Below are 23286 nucleotides of genomic sequence, written 5' to 3'. Positions count from 1 at the left end.
TCCTATAATAATACCACAAAACAGTATTGTTTTAGTTAGTAGTTTTCCCCATCAATTACCATTTGCTCACTCATTTCTTCTGAAGAATTCAGACAAATGATTGTTGCATTCCCATGTTTTTGTTTTCATGTTTTTAAAAACATTAATTTCTACTGTAATTGCATGTAGTTGCAGAACAACAATATTGCTGTAAACAAACTGTAGTATTATTATCTCATCTGGGCAAAAGAAAAGTTAGTGGTATTGCTGATTAACTTTTGGTCCCATTTTTCTTGTCCCAGCAGAACTCACTCAAACCCTACAACCATTGTTGTTGTTGTTATTGTTGCTATTTTAGTTGATCTCATTATTAAGCCTATGAACAGGGCTTCGAAAGTTGGACTTAAAGAAGGGGCAGTTTTTGTATAATTGAAGATTTGGCCCCAAATCACATAGGGCTTAAAAAATAAAAAAACATCAATAGTATGATCTGTTGTATCCAGAAATGCATTGGCAACCAAACTGGTATAATATTGGTATTGCACTGTCCTATCAACATCTGGGCAAATGAAGTTTCTGCATTACTGTCAAAGGAAGCAATATAGCAAGAATAGTCAACAATCTAATCTGGGTATAACCAGCTCAGAGGTAACAGGCTAGTTCTCTCACCTTCCCTTTCACTAAAGAAATATTAAAAGGCCATTCGTATATTATTTCGATGTTACTACACAGTCCCATGATCAGCTGCCATTTTTAAACTGAAGATTGTATACTCTTAATTATTTAGAAAGAATAGATACTTTAGCATACCATTGGACATTGTAAATACAGTGTAATAATCTCTTGTAATGAGTCATCCAGTTCTCAGTGTGTAGCATGACCATATCCAAGTAGATCCATAGCCTTGTATTTTAGGCAGAATGTGGAGAAGGCAGATCTTAAATTTATTGTTCTTGACAAGCAAGGACTTGCGTGAAGCATGTGCCAGAGTAAACTAGCATCTTCTTCACACCCTACTGTGCTACTGCATGAAAAAGACTGAATTGTCAAACCTTTTCAGGATTACTTATGATGATTTGGCTGCCAGAAATTAAATTCCTTATTATCCTTCTGAGATTTCTGCAAGTTATACATTCAAAATACCAACATCTTTGACAGTTTTTCTATATTTGAAAAATCTTACTGCCTGTTAACCATATACAGCACATTGTCAATCCCTGCTGTAAGATAGATCTGAATTTCTTCCGATTGCCCTTCACTCTAAAACTAGAGTTGCAAAATAGGCTGTCATTTGTCACTTTACAAAGAGTAAAGAATTAATAAAAACAATTTATTGTACTGAATATCTTTTAAAGAGGCCAAAGGCCCTAAAAAGTAACTTGGTTAAATTTCCTTGAGTTGTTTGGTCTAGGATTATATGTTTTCAAGGAACTGTTTTCATTTCATTTACTCATTGAAGATTATACTTGTTATCTTGTCAACTCAGCTATTGTCATGTAGTCTATATTTGAAATTTATTTTTGTATTATTATTCACTAATATTTAATGAAGACAAAAAGGAGCAATTTGTAGTTACACATTAAAAAAAATTAGCTTCCCCAAAGGAAAAGTTTTTTTTAAGTATATCAGCACAGAATCAAATACAAACCTGTGAGAACTGCTTGTTTAAAAAGTAGATATTTGCTGCATTAAAATAGGCTAAAGCATAGCTGGGGTCTGTGGTGATAGCCTGCTGATAGTCACGCATAGCACAGTTTAAATATCCCATAAACTGATTAATGACACCTCGATTTGTAAGCAACTCTGCATTAGTGGTTATCTGAAATACAGGCAAATAAGTTTTTATATGAAAATGTATAAAAGACATATGAGATACATGTAGAAAGTACATCTTAATATTGTAGACGGTTTTCAGTTACGGCCTAAAATACATCTGCCCAGGAATGATCTAATGCAGAGTATTCCTTTTCCCACACCCATACTACTTTTGTACCTGATAATAAATGTAGAACAGCAATTAAACTGCATTTTTATTCCCATGAACAGAGGGGAGGCCTTGGATGGAAACTAAGTAAACCGCTGTGGGATTAATGGGCTGCTTGAATCTCTCTTTCATAATGGGGCAATAGTGCATGAGCATGGTGAGAAAGATCTTCATATATTCAGAACCTGCTAAGTGGGAGTGGGATGCTACATTTTTAAAAAAGTTTTTTAAAAGTTCCCAGCGCTGGAAGCATGTTCGTCAAAGTTATTTGTTTGTTTGTTTGTTTGTTTATTAAATTTATATAGCTGCCCATCTCACAGAACATGACTCTGGGCACGTACAAACATGTTAACAATTAAAACCATAAAACGCATGAACATAAATAAAAAGCATAAAAAAACCAGGAATGTGGGAGAACAACAGTCATTTGACATCATACAGCCATCTTGCAAGTTCACCATGGGATCCCCAAGGTTGATGGAAAAACCAGGTTTAAAGGGCCTTCCAGAAGGCCAACAGGGATGGGGCCAACTTCATTGAGGGGCAGGGCCTTTCTTTCGCCCTTTGCTTTAAACCAGCATTTTTCAAATTTGGCAACTTTAAGATGTGTGGACTTCAACTCCCAGAATTCCGCAACCAGTGCATGCTGGCTGGTGAATTCTGGGAGTTGAAGACCACACATCTTAAAGTTGCCGAGTTTGAAAGACACTGCTCTAAACAGCAAGGGATTAGCGAAAGAGAGAAGCACGTATTCTTGCCTCTTCTCCTTCTCATGCGTGCACTTTCTGAATGCCGGAAAAGGCCTTGTGAGCAGGTATGACCCAAACTTCCAGGAAAGGAGTTAATTATGAGGATGTTGATTTATATTTACATATTACATATTATTATATTAAAGAAACAATGGAAAACAGGCTGGCAGGAAACATGTGCACGACCAGGAAGAGCAGAAACTCTTCAGTCCTGCTCACTGACAGACCACTATTTACCTTTAGTGCAGCATTTGTATCTTGAAAAGCAGCAAAAGTGTCCCCCATCTGCAGACAGACTATAGCTCGTCCATCATAAGCAAAGTGACAACTGGGATCACAATGAATGGCTGCTGTAAACTGAGTCCAAGCTTTCTGAAATTTTCCAAGAGCCTGAAGAAATGTAACCAAAACATTAATCAATAAAGAAGATGTACAAGATTAGAAGAGATTATTGGAATGTTCTTAGAAAAGCTGAAAGCAAGCATTTGTCCCTACAGTAATCAGGAGTCAGACTCAACTCAGTGGCACCTAACCAGTCATGAATAAATGGGATATATAATAGATTGCATCGTATCTTTAAAGATTTGACTGGCTTGTATAACAGAGAGCTGGCAGAATGAAGTAGGTGGATTGTATGGGACTAACTACTCCCCACTAGGTGCCCTGCAGTAGAGCAGTAAAGTGGACAGGAAATTGTGCAAACTTCAGTCTTGTGACTAGGAATAGTCTGAGGATTCTGCTAGTGTACCATCCATCTCACTTCTTAATGGGATTTCTGATTCTGCTCAAGGGAGTTGTTTTCAGAACGGGTGTTGGAATTCCTCAGCTTCATGGTGCTGGGTGACCTCAATATCCATTTGGGTGTTGGTTTGTCTGGAGTGGCTCAGAAGTTCATAGCAGCCATGATAACAATAATCCTATCCCAACTGGTCACAATGCCAGCATATGATACAGGTTCAATTCTTCATGTCTCCCCATGACTATGGACAGACCACCATCTAGTTAAGACTGGATTAGTAGCAACATCTCACTTTTATAAGGGCCATGATCTTTTGGATAGTTTGCCAAAAAGGCAATTGGATTTAGTTAGATTCCAAGCATCCTTTGAAAGAATGTGGTTGGCCCCATGAGCAATCTGCAGATGCTCTGGTTAATAGCTGGAATAATGATTTTACCAGAGGAGTTCATACAATCGTTCACAAATGTCCTCTCTAATCTGCTTCAAAGATGGACCCTGATATATTAATGAACAGTGGGAGTTGAACCTGCAAGGCAGGTAGCTACAGAGCAGATGGTAAGAAGACTCAGCTCAAACCCAATAAAGAAAGATAAAGCCCATTTAATGGGTTATGATTGATTGATTATGTGCCATCAAATCATCTTTGACTCCTAGCAACAGCATAGATTTTCTCCATGACAATCTGTCCCTCTGATGGGTTATACTATGAATATATGTATAGCAAAAAGAGTCGGGTTTTTTTATATGTATTACTTTACAGCTAAAAATATGTATTTAAAAAAAAGCTACTCTTTTTTATATATATATATATGTATTACTTTACAGCTGTGAGAGCCAGTTTGGTCTAGTGGCTAAGGTGCTGGGCTAGAAACCAGGAGACTGAGAGTTCTAGTCCCATCTTAGGCATGAAAGCCGGCTGGGTGATCATGGGCCAGTCACTCTCTCTCAGCCCAACTCGGTGCAACGTAGACTAGCCTCCTCGTGGTGCACCCCAGGCAACGTGACTTGTCATGGCTAAATACTCTACATATCTGGCTGCTGGACCTCACAAGGATTTCCCAGCAAGAAAAAGCAGCAAGAACACTGAACTGCTATGCCATATGATTAAAAAAAAAAAACTTTACAGCTTGCTGAGTTGTTTCAGATTTTGAGGGGGGTGACTTGTGCTCCTATCTTCTGGCTAAAGAACTTTGGGGGCTTGTGCTGTTTTAATTCATTTTTTTGGAAACAAAAGTGATTGGTTTGGATCAATTTCATTTTTGTTACATCCTCATACATGGATAGGCTACTTGGAATAGTAGGTCCAACAGCATGTCCTCGATTTTTACTCAACTTGGCTTATAAGTTTTAGTTAGTTTATTACAGATAAAAGACAATCTAAGGGAAGGCAGAAGGCCTTCCCATTGAAAGGAGGCAATTAGAATTCTTTTAAAGAAGCCTGCATTAGATCACTCAACAAACGGAAAATATAGGCCAAACTCTAATCTTTCAAGATTGAATAAGGTGATCAAACGGGGGTGGTTTCTCAGTCAGAAGTAGTCCTCATGAAAGCAGATTACTCTGACCCATTTCAAACTGCTTCAAAGCAGACTATGAGGTTGAGACTGCCTTTGCTGGCCTAATGGGTGATTTTTGGAGACTTATAGAAGGCATGTAGTTCTGTTAGTTGTTGACCTGTTAGTGGTTTTTGGTACCATCAATCATGACATCTTTTGGAACATCTGGAAGAATTGGGAATAGAAGACACTACTTTGCAATCATTCCACTCTATCTATAAGCTAGATTTGGGATGGTGTTGCTTGAAGACAATTGCTCCTTGAAATGGGACAATTGTATGGTATCCCTCAATCTCCGTTCTACTACTAATGTTCAGAGGAGATTTGGAACTGAGTACTGCTGATGCCACCCAAATATATTTCTTTGTAACATCTTCAGGTAATGATCTGCCTTCTCTCAATCTTAGTCAGTAAATGGACTGTCAGTATCAAAGAGCCAATACATCACTTAACTTCTTCCCTCTCCAGAGTTCTCTACATATGGAACACTGTATATTGTTTGTAACAATTCCAGAAGCAACAGAAAACTAATTAAATCTGCAATGCTCTTTGAAATGTTGCCTTGTTGAAACCCTGTCTCAATTCACTGCACTGAAGTGGGTCACCACTTTAATATGCAAATTGCCTTAATAGGGTTATTTCATCAAAGCTTTTTTTTTTAAAAAAGGAAGCATGCCCTTCAAAGATTTGCATTGTTTTACTTTGTATTAAGAGTAAAGGATTTCTGCCTCCTTGGGCATCTCCATTAACAGGGCTTAATCCTTGGATTGTTATGCTCTGTTGATTCATAGCTGACTCCTGGTGACTCTATGGATAAATGCTCTCCAAGCTGTCCTGCCTCTTGCCATGTTATGCAATTCTTGCAGGTGCCATTTCTGTGACCTCCAGTACTTGGTTTACCCATCTCATGTGCTGTCAGCCTCTTCTTCACCTTTCATCTCCCTTGTAGTGTGATAATCTTTTCCCTCAGCCCTTCTGATGTATCCGAAGTATGAAAGTGTTTGCTTTATGATCCTTGCTTCCAATGAACGTTCTAGCTTTATTCCTTCTATTATTGAATAGTTGATTTTCTTGGCTGTCCAAGGAATGTGACACAATCTTCTTCAACCCCATAGCTCAAAGGAGTCAATCTTCTTCTTGCCTTTGCATAGAATCCATCCCTCACAGGATGCTGCGACAATCGTAAATGCCCACCTGTTGTGAAGCGCCTGAATCTCAATCACATGACCATGGGAATGCTGCAATGGTTGTAAGTGTGAGGACCAGTTGTAAAGTTACTTTTTTCAGTGCCATCGTAACTTCGAACAGTTGCTAAACAGGGCACTTGTTAAGCAAGGTCTACCTGTACATGGGAATTCTGATTTTTTCCCTTATGCTAAAAATAGGTCCCACCATTTCTTGTTTCTGAAATTTCACATGGAAATAATTCAACTTTACATTCACATTCACTTCAAACAGCATAGAAAGAGCTATAATATGAGGAATAAATATTTTCCTGTTTACCAGGGATAAGTTCCATGAAAGATTTTTTTCTAAAGTTAAAACTGTACATATGTTCATATTTCATTGAGACTAAATGCAAAAGTACTGACTAAAACAGAGATTATACAGCAGAAGCTATCAGCTTGTTCTCATTAATTAATAGAGATCTGAACTACCTATATAAAATAAAGCAACAAGCAGTGAAGTCTTCTAACGTAGCCCTAAATTACTACTTGCAAAACAGCAATTATTTTTGTTTGTTTTCAGAAAGAGAGTATGATGGCACAGTCACACATATATTACCTGCAAACTGTATCCTAGGCAAAGTCTGGCCTTTATGCACACTGGATTGATATGCACTGCTTTCAAGAAATCCTTTAAGGCTTGTATAGTGCCTTTGCTATGACCATATTCCAGGTATGCATTTCCTCGACCAATGTAGGCATCCAAAAAAAAGGGATCTAGTTTAAGAACCTTGGAAAATGATTCCACAGCTTCTTCATATTTCTGAAGTCTGAAATCAATAGCCATTTAAATGTTAATATTTTAACAGTAATTATGATGTTTTATATTTTGAGATGTGCATATCTGAACATGGAAACAAGAAGTAGAGAAGAAAAAAGAGGCCTAAATATGATTATAGCCACTTTCTCCCTCTACCCTTTCGTTTATTGATTATAATACCATCACGCTCCTTTTTCAGCTCTCATTCAGCATCAACAACTATTGCACTGGGCTGCATCAGAAGGAGATGAGATCAGTAGCAAAGCTAATCCACAGCCTTCCTGAAAGAAGATACTTCATTAGGCTCCTCCTGTGTTAAACCAGAATGCGGCCTGCTTGTCATTAGGAAATAACAGTGATCTTTCTTTCTAGGTTTTTAAAGTCTTTTTGCCATTTTGCTTTCTAATGTGCATCCTATATACTCACTCTCAAATCATTCTCCCATGTCATTTATGTCCTCTTCTTTCCAAGAACAAAATGCTATATATTTTCATCATTTTTTAATATATAGATATATATACATTGAAGATCTAACCCTCAAATTTAACTCTATGAAATGTTGTGGGTTTTGTTGCCTTTATTAGTGTTTTAATTCAGGCTGTCTGGGTGGTTTTAGTTTTTAATTGTTTTACTACTTTTTGGTTTTGTATGCTCCCCAGAGTCCATTGGAGTTTGGTGGCTATAACAAATTTGAATGAATGAATGAATGAATGAATCTGTGCAAGATTATGTGCTTTTACATGCACTTACTCATTCTATCATATTCTACATACCCACTGTATGTTATATCAGACCTCCTCAACCTAGTGCTGTCCAGATGAACTTAAAAATCAGAAGCTGATTTCTAGTTACTTGCTGAGATGGGCGGCTATAGAAATCAAAGAAATAAATACATACATAAATAAAACATGAACCTAGCCAGATTCACTGGAGACAAGCATTTTTTGTAGTAAATGAAAATGTACTTTCGTTATTGTTGTAGAAAGAAGATTCATAATATATGAGATGGTATTATTATTATCAAGTACTGAGAAATAGAATAACATATATACCTTGAAAAAAAATTGCATTACTCGGTTTCCCAAAGTACAATATAAAAAGGTATATAAGAAACATACTGATTTCCTATTGGTTCCTACTTTATGGAATGCTGTTTCCAAACCACCATTAGAAATTGAACCAGAACAGTGAAAATGGATAAAGACACACATGGCTTCTGGAGAATAGGATAGGCCTTTTCCCTTAATTGGCCTTCCCCAACTTAGTGACCTCCAGATGTGTGTCACTTGTCATTCCCAGACAGCATGGTAACTGCTTTGCTAATAAGGATGATGGAAGTGGTAAGTCAATACACCCAGGCAACAGACTGAAAGTTGTCTCATGAATGAGCTAGCCCTGTCATGCAGTGGAGAGAAACAAGGGGTAGATGAAAACAGAAATGGACTGTTCGAATTATGCCTCATGACTTTTAGAATGCTTATTCTAGTTCAGGATTGGGGAGTAAGGCACTTGGATATTGTTGCAGAAAATAAAATGCCTTGGACCATCACAGTTGCCTTCCTTCCTCCACAACTGCTGCATAAAATTTCTCTGTAAGACAAGACACCAAACACATACTCAGCAGTGTTTAAGATTACCTATGATAGCAAAGCCCAATAATATTAAATAATTCTTTGTTTTTGTGTTCGGTCACTGCCACTTCTGCAAAGTCCTGAAAACATAGAAAGAGAATACGTTGAACGTGCTGTTTTTCAAAGGATTAGCCAGACTTAACTGCTGCAGCAAAAACAACAAAATTGATACCCATTGAGTGATACCTACACTCTGAAAGCCACTACTGTACAGCTGAGATAAAAATGTTCATCTCTTCAAGCAATGGTTGCTTTCCTTTTTTGTTTTTCATTATCTATCTTTCATATTGTAAGCAGCCTTGAGATGTAATGGAATGAGATACAGTAGTATACCTCATAGAGTATAAATCAAATAATACACAGTATACAAAAAAATAATAAAATGATTGGATGTAACCCATGCGATTTCCTCACAACTGAACATATTATAGGTGCAATCTTCTCTAGTTAATTCATGAATGCACAGGCTCTAAAAATTAACTACAATATCTAGAAGCCCAAGATATTATTTCAACCTATTTAATACATATTGGAAAAATTGTTTTTAAACGTCAATGATAATTGTAGAATTACATCTTTATTTATTGGATCTTTTCTGTATTTTCTAGTTAATGATTTAGATGCTTATTGCAAATCGACTATTCATTGAGAACTTCCTTTGGTGTGGTTAGATAAATTTCTAAATGAAAATGAACAGTTTAACCATGTCTATACACAGCACTTTTTGTTACTTCTATCACTTTTTATACTAGAAATTACAAAATGTTTTTCAAATAAATCCAATCTACATTGTAGAAACAAACATAGCTATAATTTTAGGGGGAAAAATACCTCTAGTGCATAATTGTAGTGTTTCATCTCTATATAAAGAAGGGCACGATTTTTCAGCACTTTCAAGACAATGTCCTTGTCTGTCTCAAGAAGAAGAACGATCCCGTAATCTATCAAACTCTAAAACAAGCAAAAAACCGAAACGAAACAAAAAACACCAAGTCAGCTGGGGAATTGGTGAAGTAATAAACATAGCTAACATTTTTTAAAGCAAGGAATTATTTCCTGTTTGAAAATATGCCAGAATCATTACCTGATTAAGGACTTTTGTGATTTTCAATGTAATAATAACATCAGGAATTTGTTTTTATTCTATACCTTAATTAGGTTACAACCATGAATTTAGAGTTAAATCAAATCTTTATTACTGTCATAGACCAGCATAGGAATTTACAGTAATAAGTTTCAGCAAAGTATGGCATAAATGACCATATTTATCCATTTCATTTTAGCATTCATTTCAAAGAAATGTTTGCTTATGAAGATAAATACATTGAATTTGCTGCTAGAAATTGATTGAAACTACACTACACTTATCTAAGAAGCAAGTTATTCATCTTCCCTATTTCTTTTTCTATGGCAGTTGAGAAAATAAATGGGCCTTGATTTATTCTTCTAATGGACATCATGTGCATCAAGAGTGCACCTCCTCTTGGCTGGAGTGAAGCATCTGCTGTTGCACAATAACATGAGGACCACATGATCAAAAGTGAATAAAACCAACATAAAATTGGGGTGGGGGAGACACACACACACAATGAGAGAGACAGACAGAGAGACAGAGACAGAGAAGGATGATAGATAATTTACTTTCCCCAATACGAAACTGTAATGCTTGCCTAATCCCAAATACTCAGTCTCACAAGCTCGGGCTTAAAGATAACTGATTTATTAAAGGAATAGTATGCAAATACAGAGAAAGCTGAGAATGAGCAAAAGCGCACCAAATACAAACTTAAAAGCTTTGCCTGTGAGCCAGTCCCGCCCCAATCACCCGTCAGTGTGCACCCCCTCCCAGGTGCTAGGAACCGTTACACGCGCCTGGGAAAGTAACCTTGAATAGGATTGCAAACCCAAACATACATTCCAAAGTCCCAAAACAAAGAAGAGAGCACGAATGGAAAATACCAGCAAAGAGCAAGCTAAGTACACACGGAAAAACGGTTTGACATGTGAAACGTTACGACGTTAACAGAACATTGAAACGGGGAACATGACATATCGCCCCCCCCCCCAGAACAATGCTAAGGAGCCGGCTTGTCCGGGTAGGCAGAGTGAAAACGAGCGACAAGGCGGGGTGAGCGAACATCGGGAGCAGAAACCCATTCAGGATGAGGGAAATGTTTCCAGCGGACGAGGTACTGCAAAGTGGAACGCTGGCGGCGGGAGTCAAGGATTTCAGTAACCTCGAAGCGCTGTTGGTCATCAATCATGATTGGAGGTGGTGGAGCCAGTTGGGGATGCCAGCGGTCCGACTGCAGGTAGGGTTTGAGCAAGCTGCAATGGAAAACAGGATGTAAACGCTTGAGGTTATGGGGCAAATCAAGTTTGAAAGTAACAGGGTTAATTTGTGCAACAATGGGAAAAGGACCAACAAATTTGGGACCAAGTTTTTTCGAGGGTTGAGGCGATTTGATGAATTTTGTGGATAAGTAGACTTTATCCCCCACAGCAAAAGTAGGTTCGCGGGAGCGTTTGGCATCGGCATGTCGTTTGTAGGTGGTTTGGGCATGGTTTAGAGCTTGTTGAATATTGAGCCATGAGTCTTTGAGGGTGTCAGCCCAGTCAGTGAGAGAGGCTGGGAGTGGTTGCGGGTGCGGGAGTTCAGGTATTGGGACGAACTCACGCCCAAAGACAGCTTTAAAGGGAACTTGACCAGTGCTTTGATGAACGGCGTTGTTATAAGCAACTTCAGCAAATGGAAGTAAGTCCACCCAGTTGTCCTGTTGGTAATTGACAAAAGCGCGTAGGTATTGTTCAAGTGTAGAATTAACTGCTTCAGTAGATCCATTTGTTTCTGGATGCCATGTGGTGGCGAGGGCTTGCTTGGTGCCAAGCAGTTTCAAAAATGCCCGCCAAAATTGTGACGTAAATTGTGTGCCCCTGTCACTCACCAAACGGGCGGGGATTCCGTGAAGGTGGTACACGTGAACGAGGAAGAGGCGTGTCAGCTGTTGCGCCGTGGGGATAGAGGCGCATGGGATGAAATGAGCTTGTTTAGAAAAAAAGTCCTTTACCACCCAAATGACAGTTTTTCGTTGACTGGGTGGTAGGTCGACAATAAAGTCCATGGAGATGTCCTGCCATGGGAAGGACGGGGTTGCCACAGGTTGGAGGAGACTTTGAGGCTTGCCAGTCTTGCACTTGGTAGCCACGCAGACAGGGCATGCAGTGACTTATGCCTTAAGGTCCTTTAGTAAAGTTGGCCACCAGAATTGACGCCTAACTAGGTGAAGGGTTTTAAGATATCCAAAATGTCCAGCCAACTTGTCGTCGTGGCAACGCTGGAGGATCGTCTTTCACAAAGCGTCAGGGACATAGAGACGATCATTTCGCCAGGCAAAGTTGTCAGTGAAAGTTACAGTGTGTAGGTTTGCTTGCAACCAAGTATCAGTTTTGAGGTGGAATAGCAACTGTTGTTGCAAGTCTGATGGAATTGGCAAGCGCGGTGAAGAGGAGGGAGGTGGAGCGGCTTGAGGCTGAGTTTGTTGCGCTCGCGCTTGGCTGCGTGTCACAGTTGCCAAACTCAGTTGCTTTTCCGTCCATACAGTCCCCTGTACCATTGGCCCTGGGCCAGCATCTTGGGGTCTGCGTGATAAAGCATCAGCTAAAAAGTTTTTCTTGCCTGGTATGAATTTAACGGTGAAATCAAAACGACTGAAAAATTCAGCCCAGCGAAGTTGTTTGGGGCTGAGTTTTCGACTGGTGCTTAATGCTTCCAAGTTCTTATGGTCAGTCCACACTTCAAAAGGGTGTGAAGCCCCCTCTAATAAGTGGTGCCAAGTTTCCAAAGTGGTTTTTACAGCAAAAGCCTCCTTTTCCCAAACATGCCACCGTCTCTCCGTTTCCGTGAACTTGCGAGAGAGGTAAGCACAGGGTTTTAAAGTGTCAGACTGGTCTGACTGGAGCAGTAGTGCCCCGACGGAGAAATCAGAGGCATCCACCTGTACCACGAAAGGCTTAGTGGGGTCAGGATGCTGCAAAATGGGTTCAGTAGTGAAGATCTGTTTGAGCGTCTCAAATGCCTGTTGGCAAGTTGGAGTCCATTTAAGGAGCGCTCCTGGGTTCTTAGACCGTCGCGTATCCCCCTGAGCTTTAGTTTTTAACAGTTCAGTAAGGGGGAGGGCGATTTCTGCAAAATTTTGGGCAAATGCCCTGTAGAAATTGGCGAATCCAAGGAAACGTTGTAATTGCCTCCTGGTACAGGGAGGCTCCCATGCTACAATAGCTTCAACTTTGGCAGGGTCCATTTCAATACTCTTTGCGGAAATCCTATATCCTAGATAATCAATTTGTGATTGATGGAAGGCACACTTGGACAGTTTAGCATACAACTCAGCTTTTCTCAACTTAGTAAGCACTTGACGCACCAGGTGAATATGTTCTGACATGGTTTCAGTATAAATCAATACATCATCCAAATACACCAGCACTCCCTTAAACAGGTGGTCGTGCAAGACCTCATTGATAAGTTGCATAAAAACCCCAGGTGCCCCCGACAGACCAAAAGGCAGGACTTTGTATTGGAAAGCCCCGAGAGGACAGTTAAACGCTGTTTTCCACTCATCCCCTTCTCTTATGCGAATGCGAAAGTAGGCTTCTCTTAAATCCAATTTTGAGAAGATTTTGCCTCTGGCCAGATGTGATAACATATCTTTGATAAGGGGCAAAGGATATTTATTTAATATTGAGACTGCATTGAGCCCGCGGAAATTGGTACACAGCCTCAACGAGCCATCCTTTTTTGGTCTAAAGAGAACAGGGGCCCCCACCGGGGAGTTTGCAGGCTCAATGAAACCCCTAGCCAGGTTTTTGTCAATGAATTCCCTCAGCGTATTTAGCTCTTTGGGAGACATGGGATAGATTTTTGGATGAGGTAACTTTACATTAGGGAGAAATTCAATGGCACAATCTGTTTTTCGGTGAGGTGGCAAGCGATCTGCTTCCTTCTCCCCAAACACATCAGCCAGATCCTGGTATTGTTTAGGCAGTCCTTCTAGCGGCTGAAGTGTTTGTGCAGTTGTGTTAGCCACCCGTCCTCCCTCCATGTTCTCTAACAAGTCCTTTTCTGGTACTTTATAAAATCCATCAGCAAATGTTACAGTTCTATGCAGCCAGTTGATAAAAGGATTTTGTTGCACAAACCAAGGCATTCCTAAAATCACCAAAGGCCCCCCCACTGGAGCTATGACAAAAGGCAATTTCTCCCAATGGGTGCCCATCTGTAAAGCCACCAGTCCTGTAGAGTGGGTGACTGCTTTCCCCCCCGCTATGGTTCCATCCAATTGCGTGAAGATCATGGGCCGTGGCAAAGGGAACGTGGGCAGTTCTAGGGCAGCTACAACATCAGGATGCATCAGCAAGCGAGAGCAACCCGAGTCCAGCATGGCCCAGACTTCAACAGTTTTGGTTCTAGAGCCCAATTTTACTTTGACAGTCATTGTAGGGAAGTTCCCATTCACCGAATCGTGGTCGCGCCCAGTTTCTTCCACCTGCCCAATGGCGCCCTTCAGGGCAGGTGGAAGGCTTTTCCCGCCGGCTGGTTGAACTGTAATTCCTCTTCCTCTTCCCCGAATGGAAGGTCTGGAGGGTTGAGTTCAGCGCAGGCAGCCTTCATCTTGCGCGGGAGGGATGGCGATTTCCCTGGTGCTTTTCCTGGCCATTCCTCTTGTCGGTGTCTTGGGCACGATGTGGCATGATGCCCATCTTTCCCGCATCTTAAGCACTGACCTTTCGCAAATCGTCATTCCCTTTCTTCCTCCCAAGTTTTTGGTTTAGGGCGACTCGAATATCCCGTAGCACGAGCTCCCTTAGCGACTCGGGTTTGTCTCAGTTCCTTGCTATAGGCATACATTTGTAGAGCGCTTTCCACACTGCCCACCAACTGAATCCAGCCATATAACGTTTTAGGATCGTCCCTACACAAAGCCCAATGGAGGATTTCCGTCTCCAGCCCTTGCTTGAACATCTCTACCAAAGTCGACTGGGACCAGTCCTCCACCTTTTCCGCCAGGGCTTTAAATTCCAAAGCGTAGTCTGCGACAGAGAGGGTTCCTTGATAAAGTTTCCTCAGGGAGTTTTTTGCTCTCTCTTGAGCCAATGGGTCTTCAAAGTGCTGTTTTAGTGACCACAGAAACTCATCAAAATCCTCTAACTCCGTGGCCTCCGCTTGGCACAGCTGTACGTACCAATCAGCTGCCCTCCCCTTCAGCTTGTTGGCAATAAAATTAATCTTGCCCTGTTCAGAACGAAAACTTTGGCCCCAATCCTCCATATAATGTCTAGCATTTGTAATGAAGAAGGAGAGCGTGGTAGGGTCCCCATCAAACTTCACCCCAAAGGGTGGGAAGGTTCTTACCAGCTCCACCGGCTGTGGTGGCTCTGCAAACAACAACATGCGCCAAGCCGCCAGTGGTGGCCGATCTCTGGACGCCCTCGACTCCCTTCCTCCCAATTGTCGGGGAGCCCGAGTCTTACTTCTTGCCCTGAGTGACAGGGACTTCTGTCTTGGGAAAACCAGCTGAGAGGGGTCCTCTTTCCAGTCTTCCTGTAGGGACCCCGGACCCCTGGGGATATCCTTTAAGAGGGTTACTATCATATCCATTTTATCCTCTATTGCTTTCATGCGGGCAGGGGTGACAGGCTCTTCTAAGGGTCTATTGGTCACCACCACCCTTGGCGATAAGGGGATTTCGGGTTCCCAGGATGGCTGTGGAGATCCCCTCCCCGGTGCTGCTTCCACTTCGGGTTGGGGTTGGGGTACACCCCCTGTGACGCCCTGCACTGCCAACAATAGATCATCCAATTGGACATCCCGCCTCTCCCGACGTGCTGCCCTTTGCGCTCTCGAAGTTGGAGCTAGCAGAGTCTTCGTCGAGTCCGGCTCTTCTTCACTCCCTTCACTCTCGTGAAGCGGAGGTTCGATCATCGCTAGCGCTCCTCTTTACCCAAACGTTGGATGGGGCTAGCGGAAATGATATAAATGATTCTCAGCTTTATGTAATGGTTGCCTAATCCCAAATACTCAGTGTCATGTCACCCATTTCAATGTTCTGTTAACATTGTAACGTTTCACATGTCATCTGCTGTTCCGTGTTCCTTCGCCCATCCAGGGTTTTTCCATTCCTCCGCCCTCCGTTGTTTTGAGGGCTTGGAATGTGTGTTTGGGTTTGCGCTCCTGCTCAAGGTTACTTTCCCAGGCACGTCTAACAGTTCCTAGCACCTGGGAGGGGGTGCGCACTGACGAGGGATTGGGGCGGAACTTGCTCACAGGCAATGCTTTTAAGTTTGTATTTGGCGCACTTTTGCTCATTCTCAGCTTTCTCTGTATTTGCATACTATTCCTTTAATAAATCAGTTATCTTTAAGCCCGAGCTTGTGAGACTGAGTATTTGGGATTAGGCAACCATTACATAAAGCTGAGAATCTTTTCAATCATCTTCCGCTAGCCCCATCCAAACGTTGGATAAGAGGGAACGCTAGCAATGACCGACCATCAAATTCGCGCGAGTGAAGGGAGCGAGGAGGAGCAGGAGTCGGCAAGGATCCGGCCAGCTCTTACCTCGAGAGCGCAAAGAGCGGCACGTCGGGAGATGCGGGATGTCCAATTAGATGAGTTGCTGATATCCATGCAGGAGAGCCTCAGGAGTGAACACAAAACCGTAATGGAGAGGACAACGGGGAGGGGGTCTCCACAACTATCCTGGGAGCCCAAAATCCCCTTGTCACCGAGGGTGGTGGTAACCAACCAACCCCTAGAAGAGCCGGTCACTCCTGCTCGTATGAAAGCAATAGAGGACAAAATGAATCTAATAGTGACAATCCTTAAAGATCTCCCCAGGGGTGCAGAGCCAGCCCAGGAAGATTGGGAGGAAGAGCTGTCACAGTACCCAAGGCATAGCACCCTACCACCCAGGGGAAGAAGCAAGACTCGATCATCCCGTCAGGTGGGGGGGCGAGAGGCAAGACCTCCCAGGGATCGGCCACCCATGGGGGCTCGGCGTACGCTGACATTTACGGAGCCACCACAGCCAGCTGAGCCGGTAAGAAACTTCCCACCGTTTGGAGTGAAGTTCGATGGGGATCCCACTACACTCTCCTTTTTTATCACTAACGCTAAGCATTATATGGAGGATTGGGGCCGAAACTTTCGTTCAGAACACGGCAAAATCAATTTTATTGCCAACAAACTGAGAGGGAGGGCAGCTGATTGGTATGTGCAACTGTGCCAAACCGAGGCAACAGAGTTAGAGGACTTCGATGACTTTTTGTGGGCACTTAAACAGCGTTTCAAAGACCCTCTAGCCCAAGAGACAGCCAAAAACGCCCTGAGGAAACTCTACCAAGGGTCCCTCTCAGTTGCCAATTATGTGCTGGAATTTAAAGCGTTATCAGGGAAGGTGGAAGACTGGTCTGAGCCAACTTTAATTGAAATGTTTAAGCAGGGGTTAGAACCAGAAATCCTCCGTTGGGCACTAGGAAGAGACGATCCTAAGACGCTATACGGGTGGATTCAGTTGGCGGGCAGCGCAGAAAATGCCCTGCAGACCTATGCCCATACTAAAGAGCTTCGACAATCCCGACTTGCCAGAGGAGCGCGCACGACTGGACTCGCCAGCCGCCCCAAACCAAAAGCCTGGGAAGAGGAAAGGGAACGACGGTTTTCCAAAGGTCAATGCCTAAGATGTGGAAAAGAAGGGCATCGCGCCACTTCGTGCCCCAGACGCCGTCCAGAAGAACGGCAGACGAAACCTGCAGTGAAGTCGCCTGCTCTGCTGCGGAAACTGAAAGCTGCCGTCGCAGAATTGGACCCACCAGAACTACCCTTCGGGGAAGAGGAAGAAGAATTGCAATTTCAACAGCCGGCGGGAAAAGCCTACCACCTGCCCTGAAGGGTGCCCTAGGGCAGGTGGAAGAAACTGGGCGTGACCACGATTCGGTGAGTGGAAACTTCCCTACACTGACTGTAAAAGTTAAACTGGGATCAAAAACCAAAACTGTGGAAGTCTGGGCCATGCTCGACTCGGGCTGCTCCCGTTCCCTTATGCACCCTGATGTCGTAGCGGCTCTGGAACTGCCCACGTTTCCTTTGCCAAGACCTATGATCTTCACCCAGTTGGATGGAACTATGGCGGGAGGGAAAGCAGTCACTCATTCCACGGGACTGGTCGCCTTGCAGATGGGCTCCCATCAGGAAAAATTGCCATTTGTTGTAGCTCCAGTGGGGGGTCCTCTCGTTATTTTAGGTATGCCCTGGTTTGTACAACAAAATCCTTTCATCAACTGGCTACATAGAACTGTGACTTTTGCGGATGGATTTTACAAAGTACCCGAAAAAGATCTTCTAGAAGACATGGAGGGTGGAGGGGTAGCGTACACTACTGTACAAACGCTTCAACCCCTTGAGGGACTACCCAGTCAATATCAGGACCTTGCTGAGGTATTTGGGGAAAAGGAAGCAGATCGCTTGCCACCCCACCGAAAAACAGACTGTGCCATTGAATTCTTACCTAATGTAAAATTACCTCACCCAAAAATATACCCCATGTCTCCCAAAGAGCTCACTACGCTAAGGGAGTTCATTGACAAAAATCTGGCTAGGGGTTTCATTGAGCCTGCTAACTCCCCGGTAGGAGCTCCTGTCCTATTCAGACCAAAAAAGGATGGGTCATTGAGGCTTTGTACTGATTTTCGCGGGCTCAATGCGGTCTCAATATTAAATAAATATCCTTTGCCCCTGATCAAAGATATGTTATCACATCTGGCCAGAGGCAAAATCTTCTCAAAACTGGATTTGAGAGAAGCCTATTTTCGTATTCGCATAAGGGAAGGGGATGAATGGAAAACAGCGTTTAACTGTCCTCTCGGGGCTTTCCAATACAAAGTCTTACCCTTTGGTTTGTCAGGGGCACCTGGGGTTTTTATGCAACTAATCAATGAGGTCTTGCATGACCACCTATTTAAGGGGGTACTGGTGTATTTGGATGATGTATTGATTTATACTGAAACCATGTCAGAACATATTCACTTGGTGCGTCAGGTGCTGGCTAAATTGAAAAAAGCAGAGTTGTATGCTAAACTGTCTAAATGTGCCTTCCATCAGTCACAAATTGATTATCTGGGCTATAGAATTTCCGCTAAGGGCATTGAAATGGACCCTGCAAAAGTAGAAGCTATTATAGCATGGGAGCCTCCCCGTACCAGGAGACAATTACAAAGTTTCCTCGGGTTTGCCAATTTCTATCGGGCATTTGCCCAAAATTTTGCTGAAATCGCCCTCCCCCTCACTGAACTGTTAAAAACCAAAGCACAGGGGGATACGCGACGTTCAAAAAACCCAGGAGCGCTCCTTAAATGGACTCCAACCTGTCAACAGGCGTTTGAAGCGCTCAAACAAATCTTCACCACAGAGCCAATTTTACAGCATCCAGACCCCTCTAAACCATTCGTTGTACAAGTGGATGCTTCTGATTTCTCCATCGGAGCACTCTTGCTGCAATCTGACCACTCTGGCGCCTTAAAACCCTGTGCTTACCTCTCACGCAAATTCACTGAAACAGAGAGGAGATGGCATGTTTGAGAAAAAGAGGCTTTTGCTGTAAAAACGGCTTTAGAAACGTGGCGACACTTATTGGAAGGGACTTCCAACCCTTTTGAAGTCTGGACTGACCATAAAAACCTGGAGGCTCTAAGCACCAGTTGCAAACTCAGCCCCAAACAGCTTCGCTGGGCTGAGTTTTTCAGCCGCTTTGACTTCACCCTTAAATTCATACCAGGCAAGAAAAACTTTTTGGCTGATGCGCTCTCCCGCCGACCCCAAGATGCTGGCCCAGGGCCAACGGTCCAAGGCACCGTCTGGACCGACAAACAATTAAGTTTGGCGGCGGTGACACGCAGCCAGACGCGAGCGCAGCGAACACAATATCCAGCCGCTCCGCCTCCCAGCCACTCGCCACGCTTGTCAATTCCATCAGATTTGCAACAACAGTTGCTTCTCCACCTTAAAACAGATACTTGGTTACAAGCCAATTGAAACAGTCTAACTTTCACCGACGATCTTGCCTGGCACAACAATCGTCTCTATGTACCAGATGCTATGCGAAAAACCATACTCCAGCGCTGCCACGATGACAAGCTGGCTGGACATTTTGGCTATTTAAAAACTCTTCACCTTGTTCGCCGACAATTCTGGTGGCCAACACTGCTTAAAGACCTTAAAGCTTATGTCACATCATGCCCTGTTTGTGGAGCAACAAAGTGCAAAACGGGCAAACCTCAGGGTCTCCTTCAACCCGTCGCCACCCCATCTGTCCCCTGGCAGGACATATCCATGGACTTTATCGTTGATCTACCCCCTAGTCAACGTAAAACAGTCATTTGGGTAGTCAAGGATTTTTTCTCGAAGCAAGCCCATTTCATCCCATGCGCTTCTATCCCCACTGCACAACAGCTGGCACGCCTCTTCCTCATCCACGTGTACCGCCTCCACGGTATCCCCGCCCGTTTGGTGAGTGACAGAAGCACACAATTTACGTCACAGTTCTGGCGGGCATTTTTAAAACTTCTAGGCACCAAACAAGCCCTCTCCACCGCGTGGCATCCGGAGACGGACGGCTCTACAGAGGCGGTTAACTCGACACTAGAACAATATCTCAGAGCTTTTGTTAATTACCAACAAGACAACTGGGTCGACTTACTCCCTTTTGCAGAAGTCGCCTATAACAATGCTGTTCATCAAAGCACTGGTCAAGTTCCTTTTAAAACAGTTTTTGGGCGCGACTTCATTCCTATTCCTGAACTTCCTCATCCACAACCTCTACCAGCCTCACTCACTGACTGGGCTGACTCTCTCAAACACTCATGGCTCAACATTCAACAAGCTCTCCTCCATGCCCAGGCTACTTACAAACGCCATGCTGATGCAAAGCGCTCACCTGAACCATCTTTTACTGTCGGAGATAAAGTCTACTTATCAACCAAATTTCTCAAGTCCCCACAACCTTCCAAAAAACTTGGCCCTAAGTTTGTGGGTCCTTTTCCAATTGTAGCACAAATTAACCCTGTTACTTTTAAACTTGCTTTGCCTCACAACCTCAAACGTTTACATCCTGTTTTCCATTGTAGTTTACTCAAGCCCTACCTGCCGTCGGACCACTGGCATCCCCAACCCGTTCCACCACCTCCTCTCATGATTGATAACCAGCAACATTTCGAGGTGACATCCATCCTGGACTCTCGCCGCCAGCACTCCACTTTGCAGTACCTCGTTCGTTGGAAACATTTCCCTCATCCTGAATGGGTCGCCGCTCCTGACGTACTCTCGCCTCGTCTAGTGGCCCAATTTCACTCTGCCTATCCTGACAAACCTGCTCCATAGCATTCTTTTGGGGAGGGGGCGATATGTCATGTCACCCATTTCAATGTTCTGTTAACATTGTAACATTTCACATGTCATCTGCTGTTCTGTGTTCCTTCGCCCATCCAGGGTTTTTCCATTCCTCCGCCCTCCGTTGTTTTGAGGGCTTGGAATGTGTGTTTGGGTTTGCGCTCCTGCTCAAGGTTACTTTCCCAGGCACGTCTAACAGTTCCTAGCACCTGGGAGGGGGTGCGCACTGACGAGGGATTGGGGCGGAACTTGCTCACAGGCAATGCTTTTAAGTTTGTATTTGGCGCGCTTTTGCTCATTCTCAGCTTTCTCTGTATTTGCATACTATTCCTTTAATAAATCAGTTATCTTTAAGCCCGAGCTTGTGAGACTGAGTATTTGGGATTAGGCAACCATTACACTCAGTCTCACAAGCTCGGGCTTAAAGATAACTGATTTATTAAAGGAATAGTATGCAAATACAGAGAAAGCTGAGAATGAGCAAAAGCGTGCCAAATACAAACTTAAAAGCCTTGCCTTCAATCCAGTCCCTACCAAGCACCCGTCAGCACGCACCCCCTCCCAGGTGCTAGGAACCGTTACACGCGCCTGGGAAAGTAACCTTGAATAGGATTGCAAACTCAAACATACATTCCAAAGTTCCAAAACAAAGCAGAGCGCAGGAATGGAAAAACCCAGCCATGAGGAAGGCGGGTATACACGGAAAAAACGGTTTGACATGTGAAACGTTACGATGTTAACAGAACATTGAAACGGGGAACATGACAGAAACACACACAGACTCGCTCCTCTGTACTGTCCTTTGTACAGTAGATTCAGTGGTAGGAGAAAGAGCTCTTCAGAGGAATAAGAAAATATGGAAGGGAAAGGATTGGGAACACGGAAGCAGCAGCAGGGTATGGACAGAAGAAGAGATCCAGATGGAAGAAGACAATGCCAGCGTGGGGAACCCAGCAAGGACACAGAAAACAGGAAAAGTCAGAGAAGGGAAAAGAGCTTAATTTAGTGAAAAATCAAAGAAAGTGAAAAGGCAGAGAGAGTGAGAAATATGCAGTGGAGAGCCAGTGAGAAGGTAGAAACATTTGGCCTACAGCATGAGGCGGCAGAGGAAGCAGCAGAATGGAAGCCCGGCAGAGGATAAAGCTGTGGGGGAGGCGGGGGAGGCTGCCAGTGATAGCAGAAGCAAGGGAGCATTATTGGGCCCTAAAGATACCCCTGTTGTACCATAAAAACCCTGAGAGTGCACTTTTTGCACATGTAATCAGCATATTATCATGTACTATGAACTTTTGGATTGGAGCTACTTAAAAATCTGGACTGGAGCAATGTGTTAAAAGCCATCATTAATCTGAAGAGAGCCAGTTTGGTGTTAAGGCAGCAGGCTAGAAACAGGGACACCGTGAGTTCTAGTCCCACTTTGGGAAGAAAGCCAGCTGGGTGGCCCTGGGCCAGTCATTCTCTCTCAGCCCTAGGAAGGAGGCAATGGCAAACCACTTCTGAAAAACCTCACCAAGAAAACTGGAGGGACTCGTCCAGGCAGTCTCCGAGAATCGGACACAATTGTACAGATTAAAAAAAACAATCAAGCTATAAAGCGCATGATCACTAAAAGAATGATATTTATATTCATAGATGATGGATAGATGCTAATATTATGAATCAGATATGCAACTATTTTATCCTTTCCTCCAGATTTATCTGTGGAAAATAATAAAAAAAAAAGACAGAACAAGCCCTAGAAGTTTACAAGGGTCAAAGTCTGTTCCCTAGATCCACCATAAAATGTGAGTAAGACAGGAAAGCGAGTTTGTAAGTAGACATCCAGGGTCAAAACAACTTAACAATGACAAATCACTGCTTATTAAGAAAACAAACCATACATGTTCATAGTCCTTCAATTGTTGGAAGGCAATTGCTCTGTTATAATATGCCAAAACGCACACATGATCCAGGTCTATGGCTTTTTTTAAATCTTCAACAGCATGTTTGTAAGTCTATGGGAAAAAATGGCATAATAGTAATAGCATTAATTATTTAAACCACATAGAATAAAGTAACATTTACTTATTACAGTCCTTGTGAGGGGTGTGCGCAGAACAGAAACAATGAGGGCAAACCTGCTGTGCCTTGGCCTCACTTCCCTTCTCTTCTTCAGCACTGTCCTTGCCCTCCCTCACTGCCACTACTCTGCTTCAGTGGAAGTACAGCAGATCTAATCAGTCTCCC

At 43.2% G+C, this 23286-nt stretch overlaps 1 protein-coding gene across 1 annotated transcript in view; it reads right to left on the bottom strand.

Annotated features, from left to right (window-relative positions):
* TTC6 (tetratricopeptide repeat domain 6) overlaps positions 1-23286 on the bottom strand; it is a 37699-nt gene that overhangs the window by 1061 nt on the left and 13352 nt on the right. The window contains exons 5-10 of the mRNA XM_063288907.1: positions 22941-23054; positions 9456-9575; positions 8631-8704; positions 6793-7003; positions 2950-3102; positions 1628-1798 (exon numbers count right to left, since the gene is read on the bottom strand). Of these exons, the coding sequence (XP_063144977.1) occupies positions 1628-1798; positions 2950-3102; positions 6793-7003; positions 8631-8704; positions 9456-9575; positions 22941-23054 (843 nt within the window). The remainder of the gene's footprint in view (positions 1-1627; positions 1799-2949; positions 3103-6792; positions 7004-8630; positions 8705-9455; positions 9576-22940; positions 23055-23286) is intronic.

Source organism: Candoia aspera, chromosome 1, assembly GCF_035149785.1.
Source record: "Candoia aspera isolate rCanAsp1 chromosome 1, rCanAsp1.hap2, whole genome shotgun sequence".
Classification (NCBI taxonomy): domain Eukaryota; kingdom Metazoa; phylum Chordata; class Lepidosauria; order Squamata; family Boidae; genus Candoia; species Candoia aspera.
Note: the sequence above shows the minus strand (reverse complement) of the source record. Positions and strands in the feature narration are given on the sequence as shown.